This window comes from Oreochromis aureus, linkage group 17, assembly GCF_013358895.1.
Source record: "Oreochromis aureus strain Israel breed Guangdong linkage group 17, ZZ_aureus, whole genome shotgun sequence".
NCBI classification, from domain to species: domain Eukaryota; kingdom Metazoa; phylum Chordata; class Actinopteri; order Cichliformes; family Cichlidae; genus Oreochromis; species Oreochromis aureus.
The window spans coordinates 39,928,210-39,943,299 of record NC_052958.1 but is presented as its reverse complement, the minus strand read 5'-3'; the positions used below and the strand labels follow the sequence as shown (position 1 = coordinate 39,943,299).

Here is a 15,090-nt window from a genome sequence, read left to right as displayed (position 1 = left end):
AAAATCGTTACTGCAGATACTAATTTTACTAATTTACTAATACTAATTTTGTGTTGTAAGATTTATGAGTTTCATGCTTTCATAGTGGTACTTGGGAGAGCTTGACATTTTTATCAGGTGGTACACACTGTAAAAAGTTTGAGAATAACTGATAAGTGTATGTGTGATTAAGATTAAGGAACTGACCTCCCAGCCCATTGTTCCTTCAGTGGGCTGGTTTCAGTCACTATGCAAATGTACTGTTTATAAGATTGGGGAAACCTGCAATCAGCTGAGACTGAAAAAGTCACTTGGATGAGTGATGAAACTTTTCTCCCACAAAACGCTACATCCAGATGAACAGAATCAACTTTGGAGAAGTGTGTGTGCTTTTGGAAAACATTTAAAGCTGCAGTACAGAATCTTTGAAACAAGCTAGCTTAAACATTTTTAGAATATAAACAGAGCACTCTGCTTTTCTTTACAGCTCCTCACTCCACCAGGGCTGTTTGGCACTTTCTGATAGTGCGCAAATGTGATGTATGTACTGCGGCATTCACACAGACAACTAGATGGTCCAAAAGTTGGCCTACCTATTACTGGCTGAGGTTTTAGTAGAGTTGTGGCTGAACCACATAAAAATATATCATTAATTTTAATCTCCCAATAAATTATCACGTTATGTTGAATGTTGTTAAAGAGGGTCAAAAATGTTTCAACCCAGTTTGTTTTGCAGATTCTGTATAGCAGCTTTAATATAGCGAGGACAAAACTTCCAGATTGTGTGAGTAAAATCAGGTTTTTTCTCTTTGTCAGGTTAATAGTTTCTGTTGTGCCTGTCACTATTCCCTGTCCGTTTTCTTACCTGGTTCTTCCTGACCTTGTACTTTCTCCTCATGTTCCCTCTTCCTCTCTCCTCTTTGGACTGACAATCATACACAAATAGATTGTATTCAATTAGATAAAAAAAAAATTACATTAATATGAAAAAATACTATTAAGATCACTAACAAAAAGTCCTCTCTCAGTGTACTTTCAACCAAAAGGCAAATAACCAAACCACAAGAACATCTAATAAAAGATATAAATATTGAAACACTGATCCAACATTATTCTTGATTAACGGATTATTTGATTTTACACTTTTACCTGAATGTGGCTTTTTTTGAAAAACTTCCATTATGAACCTGGCTGTCTCTCTACACACACACACACACACACACACACACACAAGAGTTATAAGGTTAATGGGCATTCAGTCAGTTAGCTAGTTAGTATCCATTTCAAACAGGACAGTGGTAAAAACAGCAGGCTACGGAAAATGTTCAGTTTCAGATTTTAAATAGGCTGTATAAATTTCAATGGGAGCAACAGGACGGTCAAATGTTGCTGATTTTACTACAGAGCAGGAGGGATTGTACGGTAGCAAACATCGTAGGAAAACACGTTTCCCACACTGCAGGTTACCTGGTGTAAGGTTTTTCAGCTTAAAAAGAAACATGGTCTGACTCCTACCTAACTATATAAAGAGTAACGGAAGGTAAATGCAGCTAACATGCCCTGTTTTAAGCCAGGCACTTACAGCTCCGCTCCGCTGCGTCTCAGCCACCATCGCTCTGGCAGCAACGGAGCCAGAGCAGCGGAGAGCCGAGCTGGAACAAACCATTTTGGGAGAGGGGGGGGATATCTATACTTTTGTTGTTAAAATGTTACGTCTCAACCAAGTACTGTATGCTTTTTATATTTTTTTAGTAGTGTGTCACACAAACAGCAAATATTGTCAAAAACAAGTAAGAAATCTTACTGGTTAAAAATGGGCTAAAATCGCCCCTGCCCAGTGAGTTGACGTCACTCCAGCGCGAAAACTGCGATCTGGAAGCAGTCAGTGATCAATAACTGATCAATAACCGTTATTAGCAGCCGATAAGGAGACCGGATGGGTTCTGGGACGGAACACAGTTTCTAAGGGACCAGACTCTGAAGTTTTCCCGGTGAGTGGATCCGGTCCCGGTGTTTCAGGATAGCCGATTAGATGTCTGTTAAGATTCTCAGTCATCCAGGTCATCGTAGTAAGGAGCTTGGAAAGAAAGCGTCTGGACTTCTTTAATCTTTATCTATCTTTAATGGATAGCCGGTTAGATTTGTTTACATGTTCCAGATGCTGCATCCGATGCTGATTATAAATATTTAAATATAGTTAAAGGGAAAAACCCTTTGACTGGACTTGGACCGTTGTTTATATGACATTTTTCGGTTATGTTTCATGTTGCTAAGACATATGGAGCTGAACGGTGACGGCTCCTAGCGTCAGATGCGCTCGATTAATTCTGTTACTACTGCTAATTTCTCTGCTCTTTTTTTTACCAACTCTGCCCTTTACGACTCCAGACGTCTTTTGGATTTATCGGTTAATGAGCTTACCAATCTTTTTAATTCCACATGCTCTTCTATTTTGGACACTGTGGCTCCTACAAAGACAAAGCATACTAAGTTGTTATATCAACCCTGGCTGAATGAAACTACCCATGCTCTCAGGCGTGAATGCCGTCGCGCTGAGAGGAAGTGGAAAAAGGACAAACTTCAAATGTCCTGGAAATTCTTCGTAATTGTTTAGCAAAATATCAGAAGACCGTGAAAGCTGCTAAATCTGCCTTTCTGTCAGGTCTTATTTTGACCAATTGCCACAAGCCTCGCGCCCTTTTTAACATTTTTTAACTCTAATTGATCCTTGTGCTACCACATATAAGGAGGCCTCCTCGTCCCTTTGTGAACATTTCTTAAGGCATTTTATTGATAAAGTTACAACGTTAAGGGCCCCGTTTTCACCGGTAGTCTCACATCCAGCTCCAGCTTTTAAATGCTCCTGTGGCGACCCACTAGAGGGCTCCACTCACACCCAAGCTTGGAAGAAGGGTTCTGTTGTGTTTGGGCGGAATATGCTCAGTTCATGTTTGGAGGTGAATAAAGTTGGAGTGTAAAACTACGGCTCCTGAGTCATGTGTCCCATGCCTCCATACTCTGCTGTTTTCCAGCAGTTTGAGCCTGTGTTTGGATGTAAAGGAAATAATTGATCACTTAACAATCTCCAACTCCCCACATGATATTCTTCCAGCCCGCATTTTCAAGGAAGCGCTGAACACTATTGGACCTTGTATTTTATTCATATTGAATGCATCAATGTCTTCAGGCTGTGTACCGTCTGCCTTCAAGCCTGCTGTTGTACAACCTGTTATTAAGAAGACTAATCTTGACTCCAGTGTTCTTTCCAATTATAGGCCGATTTCTAAACTTTCCTTGATGTCAAAAATCCTGGAAAAGTAGTCTGTAAACAACTTCAGACCTTCTTAGATACCAATGGTATTAGTGAAAAGTTCCAGTCTGGCTTTAAGCGCCAACATAGTACTGAGACTGCTTTGCTAAGAGTTTTAATGATCTCCTTTAACTGCTGTTTCAGGTTGCTCTGTGGTTTTAGTATTACTGGGTCTGACCTCTGCTTTTGACACCAGAGATCATAAGATCTTTTATCAAGATTAGATCAAGTAGTTGGTCTTAAGGGCACAGCTTTGTCTTGGTTTAAATCTTATCTCCCAGAGAGGTCATTCTCCATTGCTATGAGGCAATATTCCTCCTCTTCTGCCCCTTTCACTGTGGGGTGCCTCAGTGGTCTGTTTTGAGCCCTATGTTATTCTCTCTGTACTTGTTGCCCTTGGGATCTATTTTCAAAAAGTATAATATTTCTTTCCATTGCTATGCCGATGACATTCAAATATCTTTTCCTCTGACCTTGAATGTCACAGATACATTGCATACATTGTTTAATTGTCTTTATCAGGTGCCAGAATGCATGATCATATCACTCCGGTTTTAGCTAACTTACACTGGCTTCCTGTGAAATTTCGTATTGATTTTAAAATTCTTCTACTCACTTATAAAATTTTAAACAATATGGCGCCTAGCTATTTAACAGAACTTCTCCATTTGTATAATCCCCAAAAGCACTAAGATCCTCTAATCAGATGCTCTTAATGCAACCTAGGTCTAGGCTGAAACCAGAGGATCGCACTTTGCTATCGCAGCACCTAGACTATGGAATAATCTCCTATTGCCATTTGTACTTCTGATACTATTCAGGCTTTTAAATCTTGCTTAAAGACTCATCTTTTACTTTGGCCTTGATTTAAGCTAGTTGATTATCATTTTTGCATGCTTCTATGTTTGCCTTGTGTTGCTGTTGTCTTGCTGTTGGTAAATTATTTTACTCGCTCTTAAACTCGCAGAAACAGATGAATCTGCAGATGCAGCATCTGGAATACCGACCTGGGTCTCGCTCTCAGGTTTCCAGTTTGGTACAGGTGTTTAAACAGAGGATTCAGTCAGAGGTTTAATATCACAATGTAGTCATAGAACAGCTTAAAGATGGTTCTGCACTGATGTAACCAGGAAAAAACTAGAACTAGGACCAGAGAGTGATCAGTGTGCACAGGACAGACTGGATGATGGTTGTACTTCCCGAGTTACGGTAGGAAGTACAATATCCGCAGTCTTGAGTGGGTTCAGCTCCACGTAGTTCTGACTGCACCAGTGGACCAGCTGGCCCACCTGCTGTCTCTACCCAGACTCGTAATCATTCTAGATCAGAACAATGGCGGTGGTGTCATCTGCGAACTTCCCAAGGTGCAGTCATTAATGTAGAGGGAGAAGCAGCAGGGAGAGAGCTCACCCCCGGAGCAGGCCGGTGCTGGTCTGGGCATCAGGAAGCTGGTGATCCACTGACAGGTGGAGATGGGCACAGTGAGCTGGGTGAGCTTCTAGCAGAGCATGTCTGGGATGACGATGTTGAAGGCCAAACTGAAGCCCATGAATAGTATCTTGGCGTGTGTCTCAGGTTGGTCGAGGTGATGCAGGATGTAGTGAAGACCCATATTGACTGCATCCTTGGCTGACCCGTTTGCCCTGCAGGCAAACTCCCGGGGCTACAGTGACCGGACGTTCACTAGGTTTATAGACGAGAGCGGGGTGCACAGTCACACTTGTCGCACTTGTGTCTCTGCCAAATCACTGAGAGCACTGCTGTGCCTTCAAACAGAATCTCGGTTAGGTTGTCGATGAAACCCATGAAAAATTACCTAGAGAGAACAGCCATTTTGATTTTAACGTCAGGATAACATCAACTTACCATCTTAGTATTTCGATTTCTTCAAATTTAACAATAAAGGGATCTAGTGGAACACAACCATAAATTCAAGTGAGGAAATATCCCTTTACATTTATGGTAATCTTTTAAAAGTTAAGCAGAGTCTTCTTAACCCACAGCTTCCATGTTCTCAGTGTGGCACAAGGAGGCACAAAAGCAAAGGGGTGGAGCTAAACAGACTCCTGGGCATGTCCAACAGATAGACAGAGAACAGGATGTGATGTGTGGTGGTATAGTGAAGTTGGAAAGGGTTTAATACTTGTCATTTTAACTAAAAGTGATCAGATTTGTTCTTTTCTCTCAGAGTATTGAATAGCTGAGCCAATCAGACTGTTTCATACATCAGCTGCAACCAATCAAAGTTTTGGGAGCAGATGGAGGAGAGCCTGGAGAGGTGGAGGTATGAAAGAATAAAAGCAAGACAGAATACACGAGTGTGAATGAGAGGGAGACAAGTAGGAAGGTGAACATGGAGGAGCAGAGGTAGTGAAGGTGCATGAGGGTCAACAATCCACAGAGAGGTGAAGAAGAGAGTACAAACAAAACTGAAAGGGAAGGTGAGACCTGCTGTGATGGACATGTTCAGTGAGCAGGATGGAAATGGGTCCATAAAAGGCACAGCTCAGAGTCAGAGAGGCTGAGGTGGGTTGAGCATGTGCAGAGGAGGGAGGGTGGAGGATGAAGTTGGAGCTGTAAGGCAGGAGGAAAAGAGGAAGAGCTCAGAGGAGGGTCGTGCACATGGTCAAGGAGGACATGCACACTGTGTCCCAAAACCTAGACCGCATCCTTCGGAGGACCTGGCCTTCGCGGTCTACGTGGGCCGGGTCCTTTGAAGGCCGAGAAGACCGGAAGTGCAAGGCTGTGAAATTGGACGGTCTAGCCTTCTGATTTGCGTCACCGCTGTCTTGGTGGAGTTTAATAAACTCAGCCGTCTGCTCCTTGCTATCTAAGATATAACAGGACACTGGAGTAAACTCTCGACCATCTCACACTTCTGTTTAATCAGTTTTCTGTTTGACGTTTATACAGATGTGTGAAAACTATAACTTAATCTCAGCCAAACCGATTTACTCAGGAACAAATAAAACACTGAAAAAAGCCAAACAATAACATTTTTAGGTTATCTAAGTGACTTATATATCATGTTTAACCTGAGTAGCCAAAGACCGCGGGGGTCTGAAAATGATGTGCCGGAGTTCAATGTCCTCGCCGGCTCTAGTGACCCTGAAACCCTGGCTAGCTATCGAGCTGGTGGGTAACAGACGTCTCCGAAAATGTCGGAGCACTTTTGCAAATATGTGATATCTTGATAAACCAGCTACATTCTCGCCTGAAAATATGTTAAAAGTTTATTTTGTGACCCAGAAAGAGTAATATTAAAACTTAGCAGCGCCCGCCATTGTTGGAAACTGGAACTGGCTGGGCCATGCTATGAATTCTGGGATAGGTTGGGCCACGAAGGATACACCCGACCCATCCTTCAAATTCGGGGAAAAGGAGGACGCATTTGTCGGCCGCATCTGGAGGAGTCTACGAATTGGGACAGCCTTCGCTGCGTCGCTGTGACATAATCGGCCTACAAATGCGGCCTCAGGAGGATGCAGCCTAGGTTTTTGAACACAGCTGCAGAGGGTTGGTGTGACAGAGGAGATGGAGACAGATAATTGGCTAAAATGTTGTATGAGTCTTCATCAGTTACTGCACAGTGGAGCTATCCTAAACACATATACATCATCATCAGAAACAGGAAGTGAGAGTGACCTTCATACTTATCGTCATGTGAAAGCTTGATATCTAAACGGTCTCTTCACCTCAGGGACTGCTGACCTCTGACCTCCACCATGAGCTCCCGGGTGTGCAGGACCTGCGGGGGGTCCGACATCGACGTGGACCAGGCCTGTGGCAGCACCGTGTGCACCGGCTGCGGTTCGGTTCTGGAGGACAACATCATCGTGTCCGAGGTCCAGTTTGTGGAGGGAAGCGGAGGCGTGTCGTCCGCCGTGGGACAGTTTGTGTCTGCTGATGGTGAGACGCCAACAGGGGGCTGGCGGGTTAGGGTGAAACAGGAAGGGCTGATTATAAGGAAGACCATGTGAGTCTGCTGAAGTCCATCCAAGTTTCACAGAAGCAGGCTTCTGACCAGTTCAGGTACTTTAATTAGTGCCATGTTTCAGAAGAAAACATCACAAGAAACGTGTCTCGAAGCTTCTCGTTCCGAATCCAGAATCAGAAACGTGTCCGCCTGAGCGTTCCCCTCGTGGGCCTTAACTGATGTCCATCATACAAGAGTGGAAGTCTGCTCGTTCTTCCTCTTAAAATGTTTCACTGGAACCACGAACCAAACAGAAAGAAACAGAAATGCACAATGTATCGCCAACTGCTGCACCTGTAAGAGATAAAAAAAAAGTAAACAAGACAAACATACAGCATGTAGAACAGAAAAATTAGAAAATACACAGATACATACAGGCCACTACGAGCCACCAAGGGCATGGGCCAACGACCACACTAAAACATCAAGCACCAGCATCCCAGGGAGGGCACTAAGCATCCAGCAGGGAGCAGGGCCATGTCCCAGCCATGCGCGCACACACACACACACCATTAACTAATGGTGTGTGTGTCCTAGCAGGTCCTAGCAGAAAGACATAAAGATACTAAACCAAAATACACAGAAACTTGTTTTATGCTGCAATAGGTGTAGGCTGCTGGGGGATACCCATGATGCACTGGGTGTTTCTTTTTCACTCACTATGTGTTAATAGACCTCTCTGCACTGAATCATCCTTGTTATTAATCTCTGTCTCTCTTCCACAGCATGTCTTTATCCTGTCTTCCTTCTCTCACCCCAACCGGTCGCAGCAGATGGCCCCGCCCCTCCCTGAGCCTGGTTCTGCCGGAGGTTTCTTCCTGTTAAAAGGGAGTTTTTCCTTCCCACTGACGCCAAAGTGCTTGCTCATAGGGGGTCATGTGATTGTTGGGTTTTTCTCTGTGTGTATTATTGTAGGGTCTGCCTTACAATATAAAGCGCCTTGAGGTGACTGTTGTTGTGATTTGGCGCTGTATAAATAACACTGAACTGAACTGAATTTTTAAAGTCAGTAAACATGTTGTACAATCATTCCACCCTGGAACGAAAACTCGGACTTCATGCCTGTGATGAGTGTCTGTAAACCTCTGAGCACATCTGTATGGGAGTACAGGAGAAACACAGCGGAGGTGGGTCTGATTAGGAAAAAATCCAGACTGAATGATTCAGCAGCTGAAAGTCTGCTGAATAAAACCAGATCCTGAACCCAAGCTGAAGCGAGGTGCTCAGCAGGGTTGCGCTCAGTGTGCAGGACACCTGTGGACTCTGACATAGGTGCAGGAAGCCGAGTGTGACACCCTCCTTACCTGAACTGCTGCTTGGATCTTTCTGTTTTTACTCTTTAGCAGAATAACACTAACCCGTCTTTACCCAAAATGCTCTGCAGCAACTACAGTGATAGGGTCAAAGATCAAAGTCCTCCTTGGTTCTGTTTCACACAAGAGCAGCGGTAAAGAGTTGCGAGCCCAGATGCTTCAGAACGGTGAGTCCTGTGGCTGTTTGGAAGCGGGATGTCCCGTGAGCCACAGGCGAACAAGCCTTTGTGTATGCAGGTAAGCCGCCAGATCCAGCAATGGGCAGTCAGCTGCAGCTCAACCAGCACCACCTCGACACCGCCTTCAACTTCTTCAAGCTGGTCGTTAGCAAACACCTGACCTGGGGCCACAAGACAGAGCACGTCATCGCCGCCTGCCTCTACCTTGTGTGTTGCACTGAGGGCACCCCACGTATCCTAGCGACCACTCTGACCCACTGAGCATGTGCAAATCGCAGAGACAACCCAGAAATCTGAAAGCACGACAGCCTGGAGTCTGTTTACATGCAGCCAGGTGAACCGCTGACCTGGTTTCCTCACCTGTAGCTCAGGTGTGCAGCTCATCTCCTCTTTAAAACCCTGAGAGGAGACGGACGCCAGACTTTCATCAGCTGCAGGTGGATGCAGGTTTGTCACAGGAGCTGATCCATCTGCGGCACATTCAGGCCTCCATCACCTGAACGTGCCGCAGATGTTGTGCTGTTTAAGATAATCTGCAACATCTGGAACAGGTAACAGCGTTACATCTGACACTGACGGGTTTTCATTCACGTTTGATAAGTTTCTGTTCTGAAGTGTGAAGTCATTAAAAACACCACCAACGATGAAACAAACCTGAGGTTTGAAATCAAACACAAACTCAGTCAAAACACAGTTACAGGTTACAGGCTTCATTCTGACTTTTCACCTCCAAACCTTCAGTGGGTTTTCCTTAGATGAGCCTCAGACATGCTGCTGGACCTCAGCGATCTGCTGCAGGTAAGACCGAGCCTCAGCTGCTTTCAGCGGACTCTGAGGGAGTCATTGAGGTGTGACCTCTATGCTGTGTGTCCAGGTGGATGTCTACATCCTGAGAAAGACCTTCCTGCTGCTGGCTTGTGAGCTCTGCATCAATGCTCCTGCCATTGGTGAGCCATTTACTTGTTTTATTTATTTAAAGCACTTAACACTGGAAAACAAAGAATGCAGTCTTACAGGTCATGTAAAGTGTGATAAACAGCAACATGTGCCGACATCCAGAAAAAATGAAACTGAAAAACAACAGCAATCACATTTATCAGTTTCAACTTTTTACTTTTCTCTGCAATTTTTTTCACCGAATACAGGCTTGAAGTAATTTCTCGTCACATTCACATTTTTATTTTCATTTTACACATAATGATGTAACCTTGAACACAACAAGTACAACTCATTGTCCACAACACACAGAAAAAGCTGAAATTCACCCTCGGTGTGAGAGCCACATCTAGTGGCAGCAGCAGGAAACTACAACTTTCTTAATTTGTTTTCTCAAAGAATCAGGAGGCTCTAAACACTTTGAACAAAGCTAACAGCCAATCAGCTCTCACGCCCACGGCATGGTTCAGTCAGCTGCCAACTCCCCATCGCCAGGTCCGTTGATTGAATCTGAGCTCCAGGTTCTGATTTCCTGCCTGTTGGCTTGAGTCCTTGGCTCCGGGTTCCAGTTCAACAGTAGAGGATGACCTCTGGGATCTGCACCCCGGTGCCATCTGTACTTTCTGATGAGCACTGAAACTGGAAGGTCATTTTCCCACACTGCACTTCAGTCATGCCCTCCTGGCCAAAGTAACTCAGCTCATTTCCATCTAAGACGGCACTGACCATGTAGAAGGTGTCCTGCTCTACCTGCATGGGGGCTTGAACAACAAGGTGCTGCTTGACCCATCTGACAGAAACTTCTGGGCTAGAACGATTTCCTGCCTCTTCAATTCAATCCTCACAACCTACTCGGCCTTCCCGCCACTGCCCAGCTACAAAAATCCTGCGGTCCACGGCAAACTGGATGCTGTCACAGTGCCCCCTGTAGCGCCACTGGTTGCTGCGGTAGGCCGAGGATTGGAAGCGGTGGCACCTCTATGGCAGTAGCCCTGCCCGCTTCACAGTGGGGAATTCCAGCCTGGGTTTGTTGGTAGCGGTGAACAACAGATCCGACTGCGCTGCCCCATCTGTAAACTCCTGCAGTGTAATGGAAGGGAATTGCACCAGGTACAGGTGGGGTGGCAGCATCTGCCGCTGTCTCCATAGATGTCCTCAGCAGTTAGCCATAGGTCGCTCACCTGGATGAAGCTCTTCTTCGCCTCCAGAACCTCCACCTCCTCGCCTTGAGGGAGACTGGAGGAGAACAGCTCGGCTGCAGTCTGTAATGCTTCACCTGTCTGCACTGTGGTCATTGAGCTCTGATCACTAACATGGATCCAGTCAGTGAACAGTATCTAACTGGCAGAGGTCTGGAGACAGCAGACCGCTGATATTATTAACATCATCAGTGTGGCCGAGAAGGTCATGGCCACCACATCTGCTTCAGTATAGCGAGTGAACAGGAGATCGGGTCACTGCCTGGTAACACTTGATCATCAATAATTGCAGCTCTGAGTCCCAATCACGTCCCAGCTTCTCAGCGCTGAACCCGTGCAGCGTGTCACGGAGCTTTTTGTGTGCGGGTTACCTGTGTGACGCCCACTGTGCCCGCGTCCTTCCGCTGTTAACGTTTAAAACGAGCAGAACGCTGCAGCCTGCCTCCGGACGCCATCTTATACCATATCGCTGCCTTCATCACGGCTCCACACCGCAAGAGGGTGTCAGAGCGCGGGAAAAGAACATAGCAAACGCACAGCCGCAAGTGTTTCCATGGACACTGAATACGGTGTGTGTGTGTCCGTATATTTATGTTTGCTACAGACACATACAGATGAGTGTGTTTGTTTCATGGTGATGTCCGTGTCCAAGCCACTATTATAAAGAAATAAAATACTATGCATGTTAACAAGCAGACACACACAGAAATGCAGCTTCTGAGTGCAGAAGCGGCTCAGTGGACGCTGAACACTGGGACAGTATGAACACTCTTCAGGTGCGGTGTAGTTTCAGTGACCGTGGTGATCAGTGAGGGTTTGCAGTCATGAAGGGAAACTGCCACAGAGTGTCTGCAGTCTCCAATGTGATGTGTGGTCAGTGTAACTCACAGCTAACTTATAGAGTCCTGATACACCATTAACAGTGAAGCACTCCTCCTTCTCCTCAGACCCCTGCCTGTATATTCCTCGCTTTGCTCACATGTTGGAGTTCGGGGCGAAGCCTCATGAGGTTTCCATGACAGCTCTTCGTCTCGTACAGAGGATGAAGAGGGACTGGATGCACACGGGACGCCGACCCTCCGGACTCTGTGGAGCAGGTGAAACGTGGAAGTTTTCACTATAGCAACAAACGTCAGCGGCAACGTGCACAAAGCAGACATTAACGCCTCCTCTTCCTCCTCCTCAGCACTCCTGATAGCAGCTCGGATGCATATGTTTCAGCTGCTCGTGAAGGACGGATCGGGCGTGGTGAAGATCATCTACCAGGCCATACTGAGGAAGAGGTGAGCCACACAAACACCTGAGTACACCTGACTCCCACCAAAACAGGAAGTAGATCTCAGCGCCTTTCCCTCCCTGCAGGTTAACTGAGTTTGAGGACATGCCCACCAGTCAGCTGACCATCGATGAGTTCATGAAAGTAGATCTGGAGCAGGAGTGTGACCCCCCATCCTTCACCGCTGCACAGCAAGAAGCCAAAATGCAGCAGGTACATCTTTGTCTCTGATTGGCTGCAGCAGCTAGGTCTCCGATTGGCTAACCAGTCTGTGCTTCCTGGTTTCTTGCAGTTAGAGCAGGAGCTGGCTAAGAAACTGGATGAGGTTGAAGGTCAGTTTGTCCTTTTTTACCTGGGTGGGCTGCCTCAGGTGTGTGTGTGGGGAGGGCTTGGAATCTTTGAATCACGATGCGTTTCCTGTCATCATCAGGAGAGATCAGCTGCTACAAGGACGAGATCGAAACCGAGCTGGAGAAGAGTCGGCCCAAACTCAGAGGAATCTACACCACTTACACCAAAGAAGTCGGTCAGTTCTGATGCTGGGTCACCTCACCATCTCACCACGCCCACACAGTCACTTAGCTGTCTCCATCTTGTCTGTTTTCAGACCCCGAGGACAACGGCGACGTTTTGTCCCTGCCATCCAAGCCTGAGGAGGTCGAAGGCGAAGGCGTGGAATTCCAAGTCGCCACCCACCACCTGACCGAGGACTTCCTGTGTCAGGTGATCCAGGAGGAGGAGGGACGGGGCGTGACCGGAGATCAGGAGGCGGTGCCAGAGAAGGAGTCGATGGGACCCCACCGTCAGGCTGCCTATCTGACCTCCATTCCAGGAAAACTGCCGAGCGCCGCTAGCCTGAGCCTCCAGCAGACTTTCCAGACCTCGGACACATCAGAGAGTGGCGGGAGAGTGCTCGGTGAGGATAACCACTGTAACAGAATGGTGACATCACCATTACATCATAGGGGAGTCAGAGATGGTTCGTGAGAATCAAGTTTCATGCTTGCTTTCAGGTGACTATCTCCGCAGAGCGAGGAGCTGGACCTGAAAGATATCGACGATCAAAAAATCGATAAGGTCAGTTAATGTTTCCACAGGTACAAAGGCACCTGAGCAACTTTTAGTGTGAAAGGACCCATCTATACGTGCTGTTTTTGGACTGGCCCATTCTGTGTGTTGCAGTACATCCTAAATGAGAAGGAGGTTCAGGTGAAGATGGAGCTGTGGATCAAGCAGAACCCTGAATACCTGAAGGAGCAGGAAGGTGCTCATCAGCAATCATTGATGGGTGTTACTGATTACTGATTCTGATTGATTTGCGTTTGTGTTTCCAGAGAAACAGGAGCAGATAAACAAAGAGAAGGAGGAGGGCACCTACAAGGAGAAGGTGAGTGAAACCAGCATTCAATCTAGAGCCTCGCCTGAAGCTCCACCCACCTGATCTGTGACCCCGTGGGGTGTATGTTTTGTCAGAAGAAGAAGTCTAAGAAGCGGGACCAGATCGAGACATTGACAGCAGGTGAGGCGATCAAGAGAATGTTGGAGAAGAAGAAGATCTCCAGTAAGATCAACTATGACGTCCTCAGAGACCTGAACCGAGGGACAGGAAGTCTGAGCAGCTCCCCCGACCACACCCCCGATACCACCGCAGCACAAAAACGACTCAACCGCCACCAGAAGACCAGTGACGGTAACCAAGACCTTGCAGCCAACACCAGCATCATGGGCAAGAGGTATCTGAGCTGATCTGTGATCAATAACCTGGCATCAGTATCGACTATCCCTTAACCTGTCCTCCACGTAATCCTGACGTTCTCTCTTCTGCTCTTTCAGGTTCCGCCACTTCATTTCCTCCACACAAAAGAAGAAGAAAACAGCTCATCAGGTGCGCATCGTCCTTGCCTGTTTTACCTGTGTGTCCTTCCTCACCTCTCGCACGTATTACTCCCTCCTTACCCGGTTTGCCTGATGTTAAACTTTCAGGTAGAGAGCACAGTCTCAGTGGTTACAGAAGCACAAGCACCAGCAGAGACCGAGTCCAACCCGCCCCCTGGCTCTGCAGCAGAAACAAGCCCCGCTCCCCCAACTGCTCCATCTCCTGTGGAGGAGGAAGAGGAGGAGTGTGTTAGCTCTGCAGCTGGTGGGAAGTTGGTTCAGACTTTCATTCTGGAAATCATTACAGTAACCTTGATTGATTGATTTCATTGATTGATTGATTTGTGTCATCCAGATTACGGTTGTGATGCAGACGAGGAGGAGATCTTTTATCTCCGCCCTGCTGACCTTTGACCCCCTGAAGAAACTCCATCCAGGCTCCAGAGCCAAGGCAGCTGATCCACGTCCCACAGATCCATATCAGAGGAACCGGTTAATGATCTGTTTTGATTTCTGCTTTGATTGATCCCTGATCGTTTTTATTGATCCTCCTAGTACTGAGGTTTTTAGATGTTTTTGTATTGACGTGAAACCAGCGGTGTGTGTATGTAAGTGTGTGTGTTCTTGTTGTTCCTGTATTTCAATACAAACAATAAAACAACCATTCCTTCACAATAAAGGAGCTGACAGTGGACACGAGTTTTTCTGATCTCAGAACCAGATGATCTCTTTTTTCTTTGATCCTTTAGTAGAATTAGCCGTTATAATGATTTTCTTGATACACTTTCTTGTGATAGGTGACTTTAGATGAGAGGCACCTGCAGCAGCAGCGACAGTTTTGTGCATAGGATGTTGGTGATCAGATAAGGAACCAACAGGAAGCCTGCAGAGACGTGCAAGCAGTGCTTTAAGAGTTTTACAAAGGTTGAGTAATGTTACGAATACGAATACGCAATTAGGTTCATGTTTTGAGTAATATTAGGTTGAATCAGGTTTGAATAAAGAGAGCACTTGAGGAACAGAGTAAGTTAGAGCCGTAGTAGGGAG

General features: G+C 46.2%; 2 protein-coding genes across 2 annotated transcripts; both read left to right on the top strand.

Annotated features, from left to right (window-relative positions):
• The first annotated feature begins 1,795 nt into the window (after window positions 1-1,795).
• On the top strand, window positions 1,796-8,819 carry LOC120433862 (transcription factor IIIB 90 kDa subunit-like). The gene is made up of 3 exons (XM_039600816.1): window positions 1,796-1,970; window positions 6,990-7,198; window positions 8,650-8,819. Exons 2-3 carry the CDS (start codon window positions 7,015-7,017, stop codon window positions 8,817-8,819), a joined length of 354 nt encoding a protein of 117 aa, XP_039456750.1. The 5' UTR covers window positions 1,796-1,970; window positions 6,990-7,014.
• Window positions 8,820-8,840: 21 nt separating this feature from the next.
• LOC116321552 (transcription factor IIIB 90 kDa subunit-like) lies at window positions 8,841-14,746 on the top strand. The gene is made up of 16 exons (XM_039600815.1): window positions 8,841-8,989; window positions 9,524-9,555; window positions 9,632-9,704; window positions 11,840-11,989; window positions 12,079-12,175; window positions 12,255-12,381; window positions 12,461-12,500; window positions 12,599-12,694; window positions 12,776-13,137; window positions 13,198-13,245; window positions 13,351-13,432; window positions 13,503-13,555; window positions 13,642-13,901; window positions 14,002-14,053; window positions 14,152-14,308; window positions 14,399-14,746. The coding sequence occupies exons 2-16, from the start codon at window positions 9,526-9,528 to the stop codon at window positions 14,455-14,457; spliced, it is 1,686 nt and encodes a 561-aa protein (XP_039456749.1). The 5' UTR covers window positions 8,841-8,989; window positions 9,524-9,525; the 3' UTR covers window positions 14,458-14,746.
• The last annotated feature ends 344 nt before the right edge of the window (window positions 14,747-15,090 follow it).

What these genes read in the sequence shown, in the direction of transcription:
- LOC120433862 (XM_039600816.1), top strand. Translation starts at nt 7,015, where the DNA reads ATGAGCTCCCGGGTGTGCAGGACCTGCGGGGGGTCCGACATCGACGTG. An exon ending in ACAGTTTGTGTCTGCTGATG is followed by an intron (nt 7,199 to 8,649) that starts GTGAGACGCCAA and finishes AATGCTCTGCAG; the next exon opens with CAACTACAGTGATAGGGTCA.
- LOC116321552 (XM_039600815.1), top strand. Translation starts at nt 9,526, where the DNA reads ATGCTGCTGGACCTCAGCGATCTGCTGCAG. An exon ending in AAGAAGCCAAAATGCAGCAG is followed by an intron (nt 12,382 to 12,460) that starts GTACATCTTTGT and finishes GGTTTCTTGCAG; the next exon opens with TTAGAGCAGGAGCTGGCTAA. An exon ending in GAAACTGGATGAGGTTGAAG is followed by an intron (nt 12,501 to 12,598) that starts GTCAGTTTGTCC and finishes TGTCATCATCAG; the next exon opens with GAGAGATCAGCTGCTACAAG.